Source organism: Nicotiana attenuata, unplaced genomic scaffold (assembly GCF_001879085.1).
Source record: "Nicotiana attenuata strain UT unplaced genomic scaffold, NIATTr2, whole genome shotgun sequence".
Taxonomy (NCBI): domain Eukaryota; kingdom Viridiplantae; phylum Streptophyta; class Magnoliopsida; order Solanales; family Solanaceae; genus Nicotiana; species Nicotiana attenuata.
The window spans coordinates 57,056-77,980 of record NW_017671869.1 but is presented as its reverse complement, the minus strand read 5'-3'; the positions used below and the strand labels follow the sequence as shown (position 1 = coordinate 77,980).

At 33.8% G+C, this 20,925-nt stretch overlaps 2 protein-coding genes across 4 annotated transcripts; both read left to right on the top strand.

Moving 5' to 3' along the window:
• The first annotated feature begins 571 nt into the window (after positions 1 to 571).
• Positions 572 to 6,548, top strand: LOC109210634. 2 transcript variants are annotated; one of them, XM_019374084.1, is made up of 10 exons: positions 572 to 914; positions 1,723 to 1,859; positions 1,951 to 2,085; positions 2,471 to 2,581; positions 2,695 to 2,973; positions 3,722 to 3,921; positions 4,252 to 4,534; positions 4,914 to 5,024; positions 5,683 to 5,874; positions 6,091 to 6,548. In XM_019374084.1, exons 1-10 carry the CDS (start codon positions 728 to 730, stop codon positions 6,433 to 6,435), a joined length of 1,980 nt encoding a protein of 659 aa, XP_019229629.1. In that variant the 5' UTR covers positions 572 to 727; the 3' UTR covers positions 6,436 to 6,548. The 2 variants fall into 2 exon arrangements, with proteins under 2 accessions (XP_019229629.1, XP_019229630.1); XM_019374085.1 differs by having other exon boundaries at positions 711 to 914; positions 1,955 to 2,085.
• Positions 6,549 to 14,360: 7,812 nt separating this feature from the next.
• LOC109210632 (60S ribosomal protein L32-1-like) lies at positions 14,361 to 18,499 on the top strand. 2 transcript variants are annotated; one of them, XM_019374083.1, is made up of 4 exons: positions 14,361 to 14,455; positions 14,548 to 14,644; positions 17,913 to 18,094; positions 18,176 to 18,499. In XM_019374083.1, the coding sequence occupies exons 2-4, from the start codon at positions 14,555 to 14,557 to the stop codon at positions 18,303 to 18,305; spliced, it is 402 nt and encodes a 133-aa protein (XP_019229628.1). In that variant the 5' UTR covers positions 14,361 to 14,455; positions 14,548 to 14,554; the 3' UTR covers positions 18,306 to 18,499. The 2 variants fall into 2 exon arrangements, with proteins under 2 accessions (XP_019229628.1, XP_019229627.1); XM_019374082.1 differs by having other exon boundaries at positions 14,545 to 14,644.
• The last annotated feature ends 2,426 nt before the right edge of the window (positions 18,500 to 20,925 follow it).

The following is a 20,925-nucleotide window of genomic DNA, read 5'->3' as shown; positions in this document are numbered from 1 at the left end:
ATTTCTTTCACTTCTACCTTATATTTCTTGATTATTAATTGGTATTGAATCTAATCACTTATATTTAAACCACAAATCAAATTTAATTGTTACTCGTATTTTCGAGGTAAACACTTTTCAAAAAATATTTTTGGGAATAAGCTATTTTTTTCTTCTTCTCCAAAATTGCTTCAGCTTCTACTCAAAAGTACTTTTTTTCTTCTAAAAGTTTGACAAAACACTTCAATTTTGAATTAAAAAAAGTAGTATTTTTTTGAAAAAATTATATTTTTGGCCTTGGAGAAGTTTGACCAAACAAGTTATTAAACATATGAGTTCGCATATGAATTGTATGAAATATATCAATTATTATTCTAAAGTCATGGTTTTTTAGATAGACTTATGCTTAACTTGAAACATTTTTTTTTTTTGAAAATAATATGCACCAAACAGGCTATAAAACATATGAGTTCGTATATGGATTATATGAAATATATCAATTATTATTCTAAAGTCATGGTTTTTTAGATAGACTTATGCTTAACTTGAAACATTTGCATTTGTTCAATTAACCCCTAATAAAACCAGCTGGGATGCCCATTTGATAACTTCATAGTGAACCATGAATTTTAATGCATAAATATTTGTACTATCTGCAGAGAGTGTTGTACTGAGATTTTATCTTGCAGATTTTTCTTTCGAAAATACACTCTTCTTTGTTCAGTATTATCAGTGGAGGCAAGAAAATATGCAGGGGTGCGCAGCTCTTTCCTTTTGTTCAAACGCTATCTCTTCTGCTCCAGTTGGTCTCTTCTTTACTCAAACACTAACACTTCCCTTTCGAAATCAAAGCATTGGATCTTCTTTTCCTGCTCAATCAAGCTTCAAGATTTTCCATGTTCGCCAAAGCACCCTCCCTCTGCTTCACTGCACTGGTAAAGTCTCTTTTTTGGTGAATATGTATTAAAGCTTCAATCTTTTTTGGTTATTGAGCTTCCATTCATATTTCTTAGATTTTTTTCCTGACTTTTTCCTTAACTGGGTTTCTGCACTGAATTTGCGTGCTTTTTAAGAGTTTTTCCTTAATTCAACCTGCTGTTCTAATTTGTGGTAATGAAACAACAACAACAACATATCAACACTGTGGGGTCTGGGAAGGGTAGTGTGTACGCACACCTTACCCCGAACTTGTGAGGATAGAAATTTGCGGTAATGAAACATGATTGTTTATTACAATTGTCCTCTATTGAGGATTATTTTTCTGGAATTGAGCAAAACCTGGAATTTGGTGTTATTGTCTGAACTTTTCGCTTGGCTTATTGACACTGCTTAATCTTTAGTTGTATTGTCTGTAAGTATATTTTGTATATTGTTAAGCATGATATGTTGTTACCCTAACCTTAAGCAGGTGCGAGGCAATATTTAAATTTTGTTAATCCGATTACAAGTTTCCTGCTTCAAGTCAAACATAGAATATAGAAAATTTATATAGGATATTCAGTTATCTAGGAAGGATATCAGCTTATGATAGTGTATGCTGTCTAATTAAAATTTCATTTTCATCATGATAATACCAATTCATCTGAATTTGTTATCGTCTGTGGAGTCGGTGCAATGATTGTCAAGCATCTAAATTGGGCTAGAGTATCAAAGTAGTCCTCATTCATGAGAAAGTTTATGAACAGTTTTTATAAAATCACACAGTTCTCAAGTAAACACCTTTTTATGTCTGTCGCATTTCAGCTACTGAGGAGATCTTGGAGGCTAGCGAAACAGAGGGAAACTTTGTTGAAACTGGGTATATATATAGTGTTCATGGGCTTCAAGGAGAGGTTCGAGTAAAGGCTACTACTGATTTTCCTGAATTGCGATTTTCCGAGGTAGAAACTATCAGCAACTTAATAGTGGGGCTGAATTCTTGTTGTTGGCATGCATTGCTATATCCATTGTATGAACTCACTATTAATTCAGCCAGGAAGGCGATGGTTGAGGCAGCAAGTCTCAGGGAGAGAGATGGTTCAAGAAATTGAACTAGTGGAGGGAAGAGGTCATCCAGGACAGAAGAGTTGGATACTTAGATTCCATGAAATCAACACAATAGAGCAGGTGATGTCAGTGTAACGATGTAATAACATTGAGTTTTCATGACCCCCACTCTTTTGTTTTACCTCATGCACCATATGCCTTATCTTTTCTTTATGATGAACCAATTCTGAATCATGCATGTTCAAATCACACACTGTCATTTAAAACAAGTGGTAATGTCATGTATACTAAAGGCGAAGAACTTTATATGGCACTATTATAATATGGACGATGTTTGGCTCATCTTTTGTCAACCAAAGACAATTGTTGCTAGCCTAGTATATGGCAGCTTACTACAATCTCATGCCAGTCTTGTGTATTTTCTGAGGCATATTTTGGAAATGGACCTAGTCTTTACCCTTGGGCTTAAAAGTTTGATATATCTTGTTTTTCCAATTTTCGTCAGGCTCAAAAACTTGTTGGGTCGACTGTACTGGTGAAGGACGAAGATAGACCAGTCCTGGAAGAAGGTGAATTTTACACCCGCGACCTCGTTGGGATGAGAGTTTTTCTAAAGGTTTGTCTTCCAAGGCATCAATCTGAGTTTCGCCAAAAGTAGATGTTTCTTTAGTTTTAATTTCTATTGGAGGTGAGTCGCACTTAGAAGGAATTTTCTAATATGTGCTCCAGGAAACTAGAGAACCAGTGGGAACTGTTATTAATGTTTTCAACAGTGGAGCTAGTGATCTCCTACATGTTGAGCTTGACTCAAATATTAGTCTTGATCGAAATGGAAAGCAAAGGCTGGAAGGAGGTGCATCTGGTCCGCTTGTATGGGTTCCTTTTGTTGAAGCGATTGTTCCAACTGTTGATTTGAGTAAAAGGGAAATGTTGATTACACCTCCTAAAGGTCTTCTAGAGTTAAATATCCGTGCTGATGAGAGGTCCAAGAAAGAGAGGCGACAGCTTGTGAGTTGCTTCTTTTTCCCCATTTTGCCAGAATTTATTATATCGACACATGCTGTTACAGGGTTCTGTATTTACTTGCAATTATATCTAATTGCACATCCCATATGTCTCATCCAATTTAGTCATCCTATTTCAATTCTGTATTACGTTTTTGGCCATCTTGTTAGGCACCACAATTCCGTCTAATCTTACTTCACCTTTTTTCTTCTTATGTACCTAAACTTGCAGTGCATATTTCCTCTCTTATCTCTTCTTATCCTAAAAACCTTACTCAATGCATACTTTCAGCTTTCGGTTGACTCATTCGCTATTTGATATAAATAACACTTTTTGTACAAAGAGAAGTACAGATGATTGGTGCCACTTGTTAGAAGATAGTACTTGCACCATTTGTTCACATCGTGAATAGTTTTTTATGCCTCATTGGTGTGAATCAATAAGGAATTTGATTATCAAAAAATAACATGCAGCATGATAGGTTCTCTAACATCTGAAGTAATTGGTTACCCACTTTTCTCGTATATTGTGCATTTACTATCATTAATAGAATTCTTAAATATGTTATCTGAGCTTAATGACAAGGCAATTCTTGATGAGAGTTCGCACTTAACTGCTCCAGATTAGTGCTGCTCATTTGAAAAGTGCCTCTAAAGTTGCTTTTCTCTCGGTGCTCATCTTTGATTGTCGCTGGTACTTCTATAACGTTGATCTAGCATTTTTGACACTGTTCATATTCTGCAATATTCAGGAATGGAAAGAGAGAAAAAAGTTTCAGAAACGCCTTATAGCAGCCAAGAAGAAATTACATGAAATGGAACAAGATCATATATTTCATGGTTTTAGATACGGCGAGAAAGGCCAAAGGAGCTTCCTTGCAGACCAGATAGTTGATGTAAATTCAATGTTGCTTCAGCATGCATTGCAGAATATGAAGATGCCATATAAGAGGTGCAGCTTTTAGTTTATTTCCTGTAATTTGGAATTAGATACTTGCTGACCTGCTAAAGTATACGTCATGCAAGCTTTAGGTAGGCTAACTGATCTTTTACACCGACATCTCATATCCTAAATGTTTAAGTACAAATGCAGTGAAGAAAGTAGGTTAGGTCCATTTACCTGATATTGATTCTCATCTCATGATCATACTCATTCTTATTCCTTTTATTTTGGGGGTTTGGGTTTTGGGGGGGGGGGGGGGGTAGGGGGGGGGGTAGGGGGGGGGTAGGAGAATTACTATAATTTGCCTTGACAAATTCAACAATTGTTTTCTTGCTGCAGATGGAGCTTTCCAGACTTTGTTAATGCTTTAGAAGTTTCAAATACATTAAAAATATCAAAAGAATTCCTTTCAAAAGAAAATGTGGAACATTCCAGCATTTGTTCTAAAGTGCAAGAGCAGGGTCGCGGCCTCATATCTTGCGGCAAGGTTGCGATTGTTTTAGCTTTGGGAGAAATGCTTGGAAGGTCTTCTATTCCTGAACCTGTTGGCTCTCATAATAATGAGGACATTGCCTATCTGCATATCAAGGCATTGGTAGATGACAGCCTCAGACTGCTCAAGGTGGTCCTTCCTTCAGTAGTAGACTAGAGTCGACATACTGTTTTGTAAATTGAATTCAACAGAATGCTATCTCCCATATGGCCATTCAGGATTGAAGTAGTTGCCACTGACTCACTTCATTCCCTGCAGCCCATTGCTTGAAAGTAGGTTGCACATACATTACTATTGTCATTAGACGATTCTGAGGAAAGTTTGGGGCAAGTAATATTATGCCTTTTCTGCTATGTTTACTTTGTATACATGCAGGTGTAATTCACATGTTAGTTGCATGTCCCTTTTGTTTAGTTTTGGATATTCTCATGATGCAGGGAGATTACTTGTCTTGTTGGAGAGAGTTATTTTGAACACATGATTTGATTGATTTCTTTGTCAATTGCAGACGGAGGACCAGCTGTCTGTACCTCTTATATTGGTGTGTCCTGCTGAATCTATTGAATATCTCAAACAATTGTTCATGGATCATGACTACTTCTCTTTCAACTCCGAGAAGGTAGATGCATGTATCTTTGCTATGTAATTAGTTACCTGCCAGATAGAAGCTTGTTCAGAATTATCTTATAAGGAGCTTAAATCACGTTCATCCATCAAATCTTTTTTGTGTTAGATTAAATGTTACTAATACACACTTTTATCTTGAGAAAATTGCTGTTAGCACTTTGATTGCCTCACTCAAATTCTGAATATGGAGATGACCCAGTGTATTGTTGTTTACTGAAACTTTCACTCATTCAGTCATGCTTCAAAACAGATATAGCAACTCTAAACAATATTGGTGCAGCTATACTTCTTCTAAGTCGTATGTATGACCTGCAATTGTGAAAAGATTGTCGTGTTATGGCCTAATCCTGTTGCATCTCCTGATTCTAGATAATCCCTTACCCTGGGCCAAATAAAGCAAAGACCAAATAATTCTCATTTACTTCCGAGGGAAGTTCTATGACATGATTATAGCCAGTGTTTTAGACTGAGATTAGAGTATTTAACAGCTGTGTAGCTACAGTTTTATTTGCTTTGTTTTTGAATTGTTTGATGTAAACTACATTCATTTTCTCTTTTGCGGGAAGAAAATTTTATCATCATTATTGACCTGATAACAAGTCTACCAGCATGCAATTTCTTAGTTTTTACTCCTGTTATGTCATTCGCAGGTTTGGTTCTTGGAAGAAGAGAAACTCCCTGTTGTCACTGCGTCACAGGAAGAAGAAAGCAAGCATAAAATTTTGATGAAATCACCTTGGGAGATACTCCAACAACCAGCTGGATCAGCAGGAATTGTTACTTTGCTCTCATCACAGAACCTACTAGAGCATTTACATGTGATGGGCGTGGAGTATATTCAGGTGAGAGTTCAGATATTGGCTAGTTGTTGACTTGTGCATTTTACTTCTGGCTAAGTGCAATTGGCGTCTTGAATAGCATGTATTAGCGCCTCTTTCTTGTACTTCTAAATCTGTCTTAAATAGTATGTCGACTCTTTCTTCTCCTTGTTCTAATTGGTATTATCAGTGGTATCGTATGGGCTGTGAATCTGTGTAACTAATTGGTGCTCAATACAGGTCTGTTCTGAAAATCAAGAATGCATAAATGGGGAGATGCTACTTGGTTTTACTAGCTCACGTGAAGCCAATGCGGGGATCCAAGTCTTCCGGGATGCTGGCTACTCGGAAGAACGCTTCAACATGGTATTTTCCATTGATTTTGCAAAGAAGTTGACTAAGAAGATCGACAAACTTCAATTTGAAGCCATTTTAAAGCCAAATCAGTATGTGGAGATGGTAGATAGAGACTGGGTTGATGTCATCCCCTCCTCACCAAACTCATATGAGTTTCATTCTTCAATTTATAGCTGCCTGAACACTTGTCCTCCTAGTAAAGTTTGTTTTGTAGACATTACGGCATGATATCGATATTTGTATACATGTATATGACTCCCAACTTACCTGCAAAAGCATAGAAGATCTTTTAGTAGCACGAGTATCTTCGCACTATCAATCATTTGGTATTGAGCATCAAATTTGACCCGATGCCCTATCAACAAACATTCAGTAGGCTATCATCAATGGTGATGATGGCTAATATTTCTCATTTGCTGTTCATCGATTCTTTGTGATGGCATTTGTTTTGCTGGTTGGAGTTAAAGCACTCTTGGGAGTGTGAAGAACTGGTTGACTGGTTTTACAAATGCTAGCAGAAGAAAAGGCAAGATTATAGTAATCTATCTATGCTATATTAAAAACACGAAATCCTTAATGATATGTCATTCGCCTTTTTAACCCTTTAAAAATAATTTTCATATTGGACAAAGTTGTAATTTAATTAGCTTCCTAACATTTAGGACTTCGGAATCTACTAAAATTTTGGTTATTAAATGTTTTCTTATTTGAGTTATGTAGAAGATAAATAGTTAGGACTTTAAAATCGACTAAAATTTATCTCATATAAATTTTTTCTTATTTAAACTATATAATATAACTAATAATTAGGAATTTGAAGTCATTAATATCTTTATTCAAAAGAAACTTGTGTTTATTCACGTATATTTTTACATTCCAGCAACATAAATTTTTCTTTTTACAACTATATGAACTTGTTATGGATTCTAACTCTTTAAATTAGAAGTCTTAATTAAGATAGGAGTACCTTGAAACTTTACATTTACTTAATTTGTATAATTATATTCCATGAACCATCTTCCTTATGTATACTCAACGGATAATTCATCGTTGGAAAAATAACAAAATCAAGAATCGAAACTATCATTATAATTTTTGTTTGGTATCTGTTGTCCTTCACAAGACATTAAATAAGAATAACTCGCTTCAGACAGAGTGAAAGATAAAACTTGAGAGCCTTGTGGCCTAGGACAATGTTCAATTGTTCTTTCCTAAGTGCTTAACCCCGGGCACAATAATTTTATGATATTATTTGATAGTACCAATTGGTTATCTCAAAATAGGTTTAAAGAATAGAGAATGCCAATTGACGTCCTTGCATCTAACTAGATTTTTGACAATTTTATCCGTTTAGGCAAACAATTTTCATTATCTCATGAAAAATAATTATTCCCGTTTGGACTATATCTCGTTCATCATAAATCTTCACAGAATATTAATTTTAAGGTGTGGTGCAAGAATTTTTTTTTCACTCATAATATAGAATTTTGCTAATTAATATAATTACCTTGCGCATGAAAATAATTTATAATATTGTGTTTTGAAAGGTACATCCCATTTATTGAATTTCGACAGTTGTAGATAAACTACGCATAAAATTTGGGTATATTGTCCTGTTAGGAAATAAAATTTTCTAATACTCTAAATCCTTATTTTAGTTCAATTTTTTTTTAAAAATGTATATTTGATATTAAGATGTAAATCTGTAAATAAACTTTTGGTTGGTATTATAAACAATCTGTAAATAAATTGGACTTAAACATTGGGAAAACTTTGAAGAATAATGGGGTATGTTGTCCAACTCATGTGGACTACTTACTGTATATTATAACGTTGATGCACAAACTAAAATTTTTTCCTAAATGTTCAATCATTGTTATTAGGTGAAAAACAAGTACTTATTATGAGTTTAAGTCTATATTCAAAATTTATTTTTTGTTCAATATTCTATGCACTTTTATTGATAGACGCAAAATTCACGTGCAACGCACATATACTAAAACTAGTAGTTATACGAAACAAAAAGGTATAAGGATATCTTAGCTGAAATCAAACTAGAGGACGTTTTGATGGAAGACTGTTAATAGAACTAAGAGCCCGTTTGGACATAAATATTTTTTTTCCTTTTTTCCAAAACAAAATTCACTTTTTTCGAAATCAGCGTTTGTTCATAAAATTTTTAATTTTCACTTTTTTCGAAATCAGCATTTCCAAAAAGCTATTTTTCAAAATTTTCACTCAAATCACTCAGAAAACTTCAAAAACAACCCAAACTGAATTTTATGTCCAAACACAACTCTAAATTTCAAATATCATTTTCACTTAAAAAAAATTTTCACCATTTCTTGAAATTTTACAATTCTTATGTCCAAACGCCTACTAAGTCTGCTATGGTGAGAGGAATATTTTGCAGCATCAATCATTTAGAAGTCCAATAATAAAGTTTTAAATTACTAAGTTTCTTGAATACTATATTTAAGCTTCATTTAATATAATGGACATTTTTTCCTGATGTAATTTTTTCAGTTGGTTAATAAAATCCTTTATTTACCCCCCCCCCCTACCCCCCCTCCCCCGGCCCCTCCGCCAAAAAAAAAAAAAAAAAGAAAACATAGTGGAAATTTTTATCGTTTGAACACTTGTATAGCGGACTAACAATATAATATCCCACTTAATATAAATAACATGAGTGTGAGGTATTATTAACTTGTAGAATTGGTAGTGCAAGTAACCAGGTGATTGACCATCTGCCTTTAATACGACTTAGGCTTTTATAATTTTTTTTTTAAAAAAATATGTTTGTTCATGAAATTGTGCAAGTTTTTGAATTTTTTTCAAAAATGTTCAGGATTTTCAGAAAAAGTATTTTTCCCCACTCAAAAAATTGCAACATTTATTCGAGTGAAATGCATGTCCAAACATAATTTCAAAATTCAAGTACCATTTTTCAACTTAACTCTAAATATTACTTTTAAAAAAAAAATTATACTAATTTTTATGTCCAAACGCCTACTAATTATACATTTTAGACCAAATGAATCTCAAAGAAAAAAAAATACAAAAAGAGATAAAAAGTGCATCTAGCAAAAACTTACTCTGGCATCCATTAAATTTCGTTGAACTTTAAGGTCATTAGTCACTAATCATTTGAAAGTTTATACCTTAATACTGTTATAAATAGAATTTTATTTATGGTGTATGTCTATATTTAGAGAGATTCTAGAGTTTATTACTTGGTGGCTAAGTCACCCTCTCCCTATAAATAGAGGGTTCTATTCCATTGTAATTCATCCCAAAATCAATAAGAATTTTCTCTCTCTTTTTCTCTGCAATACTCTTCTTCTTCTTTTATTGTTTCATAACACGTTATCAACACGAGACTCTAACCAATTGAGTAGAAGCTTTGGGATTTAGCATAATGATTGTTAATTATTCCATGAACTTCCTTCATGATTAAATTCTGGATTTAAGGTAAGTATTTTACCGTATTTTTCTCGTTTATTCTATACTTTGATTTTAAATACAGGCAAAGACAACAAAGTTTGATTATAACTCTAATGTAGTTTGTAAGAAATTATAACCACCTGAAGTGGTAAAAATTCTATGCCTCGCCATGATCAAATTCATGTATGATTGTGGGCAAAGAATTGAAAACCCGTCCCATTGAATTTGCTCCATTCTCATTCTCTTAAGAGAATGTGATAGCAGTATGTGATAAGTCTGAAAGAAGACAACATTATTACTATGAATGTATCAATGGATATGGACGTGGCAATAGACGAAATTATAATCGTCATCATTTGTGGTAATGAGAACAATAAGGATTCTCAAAATAATCTTTCACTCTGTGAAAAATATTTGTCATCGATTTGACATGAGATTTTGTAAAGCACATATAGATGATTATGGTCCAGTCATGATGTGAATGTGACAACATCTAATTTATGAATACATATTCATTCTTCAAAGAATATGAACGTGCTAGTGGTAGTGATATACCGCACTCACCTCTAAAAGAAGGTTTGAGATGATATAAGAAAATAATGTCATTATTATGGCATGAATGGTCATTGGTCACGTACCTATTGTACGCCAAAATATTTTGGCGTTGTGATTGTTAAAAGACAACGGTAATGCAAGAAACAGATCTTGCATATAATTTTGACCATAACCATAATGGTATAACTTTCTCTTTAAAAGAGATATTCACCATATGGGTGTTGATGAATATGTGGTACTACAAAATTAATTGAGAACTCTGCAATAGCCAATTATACTATTTGGGAGAAACGCAATTAATTACCAATAATGTATTGTGTTGTAGTAAGTCTCAAAGAAACTTATTCAATTTCTAAAGTATACGCGAAAGCGGTTGATTATATTGAGACTATAAATAAAGGAAAGATTTAATATCTTCTATTACTACAACTTGTAGCGGGGTAATATATATGTGAAAAGCTACCCGCTTTATTCTCCAATTTGTACTACATAAATAAAAGAATACCACAATGAAGTGGATATTTATTGATATAAAATCCCATATCATAATAAACTTGGAGTTTATTCATAATTGCACACATCATGGTGTAAACCTGAAGTTTATCAATATTGATAATTTATCCAGTTGGCATAATTGGTTTAGCCATGTTAATTCAAGTATGATGTGCAAAAATAAAAGAGAATTCACATGGGTAAATATTAAAGAACTAGAAAGTTCTTTACGAATTCTCTTACATTGCTTGTTCTCATTAATTAATAGACCAACTAAAATTGGGATTGAATCCCATGAATGCTGGAAATATCAAAGGTGAATATGGGCCCATTCACCTGCCATGTATACCACATAAGATGCATCTATGAGATGGTTACATGTGCGGTTATTAATAACCCGCAACATGGTGTTTGCGAGGTAACTTGCTCAATAATTTAATTTCGAGCATAATTTCCAGATTTTCTATTCAAGAAGTTCATCTTGATAAGTTGGTTTACATCACAGTTGGTTTAGCAAAATAATTTATTAAGTGCCTCTACTTAATAGCTAAACAATTGCTTATGAGAACAAAGTTTTATATACTAGTTTGATATACGTTATATACGAAAGTATATTAATTTCTCCCCTCATAGGTGGTTCATGATCAGGAACCAAATAATTCCACCTTATTATTATTGATGTGCGGTGTATATTTTGATTAACATCATAACGCACAAAGATGGGTTCTCAAAGTTGAGAAAACAAGTTAGTTTTTCTAACATGAGGGGGAGACATGATAAACAGTTGAGAAAATGTTACGTGGAATGAATTATCATTTATACATCTAGATCCTCGAATAAGATAATATGAACTTGAAGTTCATAAAAGGATAATTCAGTTGCAATATATTGCAAAGCATGCCAGACGCATTTGCTGACCCAAAGAAATTAACTATATTCTCATTGCAAATGCTCCTATTAAGTCCTAGAAGGACAAAGTCTATGGTACGCTTGAAGCGTATAGACAAATTGGTTTCGAATAAACTTCTTGATAAAGAAGATGAGCAAATGATCTAAATGATCATAATAAAGGAGGCAAGTGATCTAGAAGATCACATGACATAACACTTCATAAAATCTCATGAGAGATTCAGGTACCTGAATATATGAATGAAGAGATCTCTACGTTATGTCTTTATGAAAAATAAGGAGGTTGGAACCGATATAAAATGTTTTTCGTCGACATCTATAATAGCGCTAAATATATATGAGGATCTTAAGTCTAGAGAAACAATTCAAATAGAATTGGTTTCATATGAAAGACAGGTACTTTTGAACATGTAGTTCAAACACTTGAAAGTATAAGTCAATGGTATGTGCAACCAGTTTCCGATATCTTATATGTCTAGCATGACATGAAAACTTGATATGCATCTAAAGTCTATTATATGGCTTATATGACTTAACAATCCCTAAAGGATTTAAGTTGCTTGAAGCATATACAATTCTTGATCTTGAAGTACCACTTCCTCAGTGCAATTTGTGCACAAATGTATCTTGCTATAACTATATGCATGATAATATGATAGCAAGAGCTTTCACCTCTATGTGAAGATATTGAACTGACGATTCCAACAATATCATATGAAGACATTACATATCTATCAAGAATGATGATTTCAAGGTGCAATATATTCATTCAAGTTAATATAGCTGATTTGTTCATCAAATCTCTACCAAAGATCTTTTGAAGATGGTGCACAAGATTGGAATGCAAATGCTTAAGGATGTGAATTGATGCTCTCATCAGGGGGAGTTAATACGCGTTGTACTCTTTTCCCTTACAAGGTTTTGTCCCACTGGGTTTTCCTTGCAAGGTTTTTAACGAGGCAACCAAAAGGCGTATTGTTAGATATGTGTACTCTTTTTCCTTTTCTAGATTTTTTCCCACTGGGTTTTATTTTAGTTAAGGTTTTAACGAGGCACATTATCTGTTGAATAGACATTCAAGGGGGAGTATTATAAATAGAATTTTATTTATGGTGAATGTCTATATTTAGAGAGATTCTAGGGTTTATTACTTGGTGGCTAAGTCACTCTCTCCCTATAAATAGAGAGGTTCTATTCCATTGTAATTCATCCAATATCAATAAGAATTCTATCTACCTACTTTGTCTAGCATGACATGAAAACTTGATATGCATCTAATTAAAGTCTACTATATGACTTATACGACAATCCTTGAAGGATTTAAATCGCTTGAAGCATATACAATTCTTGATCTTGAAGTACCACTTCCTCAGTGCAATTTGTGCACAAATGTATCTTGCTATAACTATAGGCATGATAATATAATACCAAGAGTTTTCACCTCTATGTGAAGATATTGAACTGACGATTCCAACAAGATCATATGAAGACAATTCATCTCTATCAAGAATGATGATTTCAAGGTGCAATATATTCATTCAAGTTAATATGCCTGATTTGTTCAGCAAATTTCTACCAAAGATCTTTTGAAGATGGTGCACAAGATTGGAATGCAAATGCTTAAGAATGTGAAGTGATGCTCTCATGAGGGGGAGTTAATACGCGTTGTACTCTTTTCCCCTTACAAGGTTTTGTCCAACGGGTTTTCCTTGCAAGGTTTTTAACGAGGCAACCAAAAGGCGTATTGTTAGATATGTGTACTCTTTTTCCTTTTCTAGAATTTTTTTCCCACTGGGTTTTATTTTAGTTAAGGTTTTAACGAGGCACATTATCTGTTGAATAGACATTCAAGGAGGAGTGTTATAAATAGAATTTTATTTATGGTGAATGTCTATATTTAGAGAGATTCTAGAGTTTATTACTTGGTGGCTAAGTCACCCTCTCCCTATAAATAGAGGGTTCTATTCCATTATAATTCATCCCAAAATCAATAAGAATCTTCTCTCTCTTTTTCTCTGCAATACTCTTCTTCTTCTTTTATTGTTTCATAAGAATTACAGTGTAAAAGTCAAATTATGATAGAATTTACTATAGTTTTATGATCAGACATTAGATAACACAAGGTGTTTACATCAAACTATACTAATACATAACATGTTCTTCACAAGCATGGTTATCACTAAACAATAGCAGTTAATTAATACACATTCTCACTTTAATTTATTACTTAACCATAGTAAATTACTATTGTACTCCCTCCGGTCCACTTCAATTATTTTTTTCGCCGTTTTTACATATATTAAGGAATTCACCCTTTACCATTAAGTAACAATAAAATTGACCATAAAACCTTAATTTGTTCATTGGAACTATAGCAAATACTATCTAAGTTTTTTACTCCAAGGACAACTTTGAAAAAAAGAAGTTAATTCCTTCTTCATATCTGAAAAAATAAAATATTATGGACCACAAAAAAAACCAAAAAACTAATTAAAATGGACCGGAGGAAGTATGATGCAAACACTCGATACAACTAAGTTTTTAACCATAAATATATATCGTTAATTTCTGAAAATTAAATAATCATAAGACTTTAGCTATAGTTTTATAATCAGACACTAGAGCATATAATCCTTGATTTTTCTTAAGATGAAAAAGACCATATTATCCTTGATCAATCAGGTCCGTAAATTTCATAAAGGAACTTTATAGCCGTAGATTGTTTTTTTTATTTTTTTGTAACTTCACTCCTGTAAACCCTAGCTAATGCCCGACTGCTTCCTATATAAACCTAACATACTCCTCTCATCCAGAATACCCAGCGGTTCTGAAGAAACCCTAATTAACAGTGAGCCTCTTTTTTCTCAGTATGTCCATTTCAATGTATTTTTGATATGGGTTTTGAATCTAATGCTTGTTATTTAACTGTGTATATAGCAGAGTAACAATGGCGGTTCCTCTACTGAAGAAGACGATAATCAAGAAAAGGGTGAAGCAATTTAAGAGGCATCAAAGTGATAGGAGAATCACTGTCAAGGTATTATTTTTTCATTTTCTATGACCCCGTTTATGTTTTAAGCTCTATTTGAGTTTATTTGTTCACTAATATTGAAATCTGATGAAAAACGATTGTATTTTGAGGCTTAATTAAGTCTCTACAATTAAATAATCCCTTTTTTAGCTCGATCTGAATCTTATTGTTCAGTAATAGTGAAAAAGACATTTTTTATGTTTTATCATAAATTTGTTTAACTTTGTTATTTTGTGGTGGAAAGGGAAAATGATGATAGTTTATTGTCGCCCCAGTCTAAGTTGCATCCAAAATATTGGATTTGCAAGATGGTGATTGACTTGTTATATCTGATTCTTCCTAATGAGTAATGAATAAGATTAATTTTTTTTATTTGTTTGGGTTAGTTGCTTTTTTTGTTTGATGCTTAGCTTGTTTGGGGAAGATATGTGTATTAAGGTGTGATGATGCTTATCCACCTAACTGTAGAGTTCAATGATGAATTCAAAAGCATGCACTACCATCTGATCTTATAGCATATCTCATCCTTCTTTTAAGGTTTTGGGTTTCTGTTTCCTCTTTGTGCTGTTTTATGATTTGGTTCTAGTATCTAAACTAATCTTGAAATCTCAATATAGAAGATTGGTTTTTTGAGGCGTAATAAAATCTCCCTGTAGGTATTAGTTTGTTACTGTAAAGATATTTATTTGTTATATATATATTGTAAACAACCCTTATTTAGTTTTAGCTTGATCTTACTCTTATTGTTCAGTAATAGCAAAAAAGACTCATTTTTCTTATGTGTTGACATTAGGATAAAGCTTGTTTACCTTGTCCCTTATGGTTATTTTGTTGGTATCTTTTTTTTTTTTTGTCGGAAAGGGAAAATGATGATTGTTATTGTCGCCCCAGTCTTAAGTTGCATCCAAAATATTGGATTTGCAAGGTGGTGATTGACACATCATATCTGATTCTTCCCAAACTATAATGTTAGTGTCTTACATTTGTTTGGTTTTAGCCCTTTTCATTTGATTCTAAGCTTGTTTGTGAAGATATGCGTATTAAGGTGTGATGATGCTTATCCACCTAATCTGTAGATTTCAATGATGAATTCTAAAGCATGCACTACCATCTGATCTTATAATCATATCTCTCCTTTAATGTTTGCAGTTTTTCCTTTCACTTTTGTATTGTTTTGTGGTTTTATTTAAGTTCTTTAATTGTTCCTTAGATGCTGATGCATGCAATCAATGATGAATTATTCCCAAAATTGCTGATTGACTAGTGATTAGTATAAAAATATCACCATCTTTCGGCTGAGGTTGCATCTAGAACAATTCTTGCAGTATCTTTTCTTTCTTTTTTCAAGTTTTCCTTTTGAATGATTTCTTGCCTATGGTATCTAATGTCCAGACTTTACTCCGTTGCTGGATGTTTCGTTTTACGGGCAGAAACTAAACTATAGGACAGGTTGCGACACAGTTGGCTTCCTTATCAATAAGCTTTCTGTTACTTTAAGCCTGCTTACATCTCTATAAGTATTACTTTGAGGCGTAAGAAAATCTCTGTAGTTATTATTTTGTTACAGTAAAGCTATTTATTTTTCTGTATTTTAAGTAACTCTTTTTAGTTTTAGCTTGATCTGACTCTTATTATTCAGTAATAATGAAAAAAACTCATTTTTTTGTGTTGACATTAATATAAGCTTGTTCGTTAGAGATATTTTGTTGGTATCTTTGTTTTTTGTGTCGGAAAGGGAAAATGATGATTTTTATTGTCGCCCCAGTCTTAAGTTGCATCCAAAATATTGGATTTGCAAGGTGGTGATTGACACATCATATCTGATTCTTCCTAAACAATGATGTTAGTATCTTATATTTGGTTGGTTTTAGCTTTATTCATTTGATTCTAAGCTTGTTTGTAGAAGATATGCATATTAAGGTGTGATGATGCTTATCCACCTAATCTGTAGAGTTCAATGATGAATTCTAAAACATGCACTACCATCTGATCTTATAATCATATCTCTCCTTGCAATTTTTTCTTTTTCATCGTTTGGTTTAAGTTCTTAAAGTGTTCCTTAGACGCTGATGCAGTCAAGGATGAATTATTCCAAAATTGCTGATTCACCAGTGATTAGTATAAAAATATCACCATCTTTCGGCTGAGGTTGCATCTAGAACAATTCTTGCAGTATTTTTTTGCTTCTTTTTTCAAGTTATCCTTCAAATTTTCCTATGAATGATTTCTTGCCTATGGTATCTAATGTCCAGTCTTTACTCTGTTGCTGGATGTTTCGTTTTACGGGCAGAAACTAAGCTATAGGACAGGTCTTGCGACACAGTTGGCTTCCTTATCAATAAGCTTTCTGTTACTTTAAGCCTGCTTACATCTCTATAAGTATTATTTTGAGGCATAATAAAATTTCTCTGTAGTTATTATTTTGGTACTGTAAAGCTATTTGTTTTGCTGTATTGTGAGCAACCTTTTTTAGTGTTAGCTTGGTTTTAGCTTTTTTTATTTCATTTTAAGCTTGTTTGTGGAGGATATGCATATTAAGGTGTGATGATGCTTATCCACCTTATCTGTAGAGTTCAATGATGAATTCTAAAACATGCACTACCATCTGATCTTATAATCATATCTCTCCTCTAAGGTTTGTAGTTTTTCCTTTTTCATCTTTATAGTGTTTTGTGGTTTGGTTTAAGTTCTTAAAAAAGTGTTTCTTAGATGCTGATGCAGTCAATGATGAATTATTTCCAACATTCCTGACTGACCCAGTGATTAGTATAAAAATATCACCATCTTTCGGCTGAGATTGCATCTAGAACAATTTCTTGTAGTGTTTTTTGTTTCGTTTTTCAAGTTTTCCTTCAATTTTATTTTAAATAATTTCTTGCCTATGGTATCAAATGTCCAGACTTTATTCTGTTGATGGATGTTTCGTTTTACGGGCAGAAACTAAACTATAGAACAGGTCTTGCGACACAGTTGGCTTCTTTATCAATAAGCTTCCTGTTACTTTAATCCTGCTTACATCTCTTTCATTAAAAAGGCATGTGTACTCATTTAGTGCTCTATTTTATGAACCCTTTTCATCTTGAGTTAAAGTTGACCCTGCAAAATGCAAATGCTAGCTGAAAAAGCTTATAGGTATTTAGTTGTATTCAACACTTCGCTTGACTCAAAGAATTAGTCCTAATTTGGCACTTTGCTAGACACTTGAAGTATGCACTTTGTTACACTTGCTTTAGGGTTACTAATTGAAAATGATTCTTCAATGTAATTTTTACAGACAAATTGGCGCAGACCAAAGGGTATTGACTCCAGAGTCAGGAGAAAGTTCAAGGGATGTGTCTTGATGCCCAACATTGGCTATGGTTCAGACAAGAAGACTCGTCATTATCTTCCTAATGGCTTTAAGAAGTTTGTTGTACACAATGCAAGTGAACTTGATATTTTGTTGATGCACAATAGGTAATGCAAAAGGCAAGATTGTTTTCTTGCACGTAGTTTACACGGTGGTCTCAATCTCAACTGATTGCTCTTTCTTTACAGGACTTACTGTGCAGAGATTGCACATAATGTATCCACCAGGAAGAGGAAGGAGATTGTCGAGCGAGCAGCCCAACTAGATGTTGTAGTAACTAACAAGCTTGCTAGGTTGCGCAGCCAGGAAGATGAATGAGTTCCTGGTTTTAGTTAGTATTGTCAACAGATGTTTGTTGTGCAATCAGATGTTTTCGGAAATGTTGCTAAGTTTTGATGGACCATGTAATTTTGTTAGGCGTTTGTCATACCTTGAGATAATATACAGGGATTTTTATGTGTTTCCATATTATTTTTTTCAAAATGATAAAGCTATGCGATGTTACTTGAGTAGTGGCAGGGGTTCATGATACGTACATACCCCTCCTCGGGGCAATGTTGATGCTGTAGTATCTAACAAGCTTACAGAGAAGCAATTTCGATAGTCTTACTTGAGGCTGAATTCATTTTAATGCGCAACTATACCGCTGCATATGCGCTTTTCACTTGAAGTAGTTTCTGTCATTTGCCAGCTTGCATGAATCACGTTCAGCTTAATAGTTAAAGTTGTATGCATTCTCCTTCACCTTTCTCTCCAAACTAATACCTTGTTTTGGTCCAACTTTTCGGCTTCCAAGTATCAGGGTTGATATTTTGAGACTTGCTTTTTCAAAGGGTTTTCAGACTTGTGCGTGATATACAGAGGTTGGAGAGACATTTTAGATGTGTGTTTAAATCGAATATTTAGAATTGTGAAATGGTGATGAATGTATTAGGCTAGATACATGGACTAAACTATATATTTAAGAAAAGGTTTAATATGGATGTAAATTGCGACGATGGAAACTTGGATAAACGATATAAGAACCTCTGCATAGTCAATCTACTCAAGTTGAGACAAGCGAAAGAGTTATACTTTGTCCACTTGTTTTGAGAGAAACTGAAATGGATTCCTCCCCAATTTTCTTACATATTTATTTTACTTTTTGTAAATAAACTCTTTTATGTTAAGTAAAAACACTTGTTCAAAACAAGTACTTTGACTTGTAGCTATTATTCGGTTCCCCCTAAAAATACTTCTTGGTTTCTTCTGTTTTCAATACAAATCACTATTTGGATAGGATCATATTTGAGACGCTATAACACCTCCACCTTGACCACTTAACCAATGCTCTAGATGAACTGAAAGAGACCTCTTATGAAGCTGATTGTGAAATTGTTAAAGAATTATTTACACATTTGCACTTGTAATTCGAACATACTACATTTTGCAGTTGTTTACACCAAAACATATTATTGTGATCTTCTTCGGGCTCTTATTTCCCTTGGGTCGCCGGATGGAAGGGATTCATTGTTCACTGGACATTCAAAGGGATAATACATAATTATCCCCGGGATTGTCTACCTTTATCAGATGCACCCTTACACTTTGTGGGGGCATTTTGACCCCGTTATATTTGTTAGAAGTATGATAAATAACACCTTCTGTTACTTAGCACAGTCTCAACTAAAATAGTGAATGACACACGCCAATTATAATTTGGCACGTGTATTGCCTTTCTAGTCTCTAAGCCGAGGGTCTCCCGGAAACAGCCTCTCTACCCCTTCGGAGTAGGGGTAAGGTCTGCGTACACTCTACCCTTCCCAGACCCCACTAGTGGGATTATTAATGGGTTGTTGTTTTTGTTAAATTGCCTTTTTAAAACTATATAATTTCCTTTTTATTGCTATTTATTTATTTATTTATTTTTCTCTTTCTTTTTTTATTTTTATTTATTCTTCTCCTCACACCTCCTTCTCCAATTGTTAATTCCTTTCCAGCTTCTTTTTTTCACTTTTACATTTCTTTCTTCTTCTTATTTCACTTTCAGTTTTCTTCCATCTCAACACTTTTGTTTCGCATTCTTAAATTTTTAGCACGTAAGAGTTGGAAATAATATGTTTTGATCATTTTACGCATAAAATCGACCAGCCAAAAGTTGTCAATTTGTGGACGACTCTGTGTTCCGAATATAAAAACCCAATTTGCATGCTCGAGAAGATGAGTCTGTGGCAATATTTTAATGTCCTTTGGACAAGTGTTTTAGCCCTTCTAGAAGATCATGACTAGTGGCAAAAGAAGTTCAAAAAGTGGCAAATGTTCAGCTACGTTTTTGCCATGCAAGAGCCGAGCTTCATGCAATTACAACCATAAATAGGCTCTCACTTGACAAGGAAATAACCATCAGCAAAAATACCATTCCTCTCCTCTCCTTTCACGCCTCCCTTCTTCTTTTGTTGTCCAATATTAAACATTAGTTGTTTCCTTTTACCTACTTGCTAGCTTGGTTTGTAATATTTAATTTTGCTGATTCCTGTATCCTCTAAATAAAATAGAGGTAAGCTTGTTTAATCCTGGAGAAATATTTCACACAGCTGAAATAGTTTCTTAGGACAGTGCCCAGCACGGAGAATGTGACGACCCAAAGGGTCATAACCGGATTTCTCTCTTTTCCGTGTTTTCGAGGCCTTGAAAACCTCATTTTTGCTTGCCTCGATTTGCGTGCGCAGTCCGGGCGCGTAGCCGGAAAGCTTATATGTTAAATTCTATGAAAAATTTCAAAATGTGGCTTTAAAATGATTAAGGTTGACTTTGGTCAACATTTTTGGTAAACGGACCCGGACCCGTGACTTGACGGTCCCGGAGGGTCCGTAGAAAAATATGAGACTCGGGCATATGCCCGGAGTCGAATTTCGAGGTCGAGAGCCCGAGAAATGAATTTTTCTGTGAAATTGTTTTT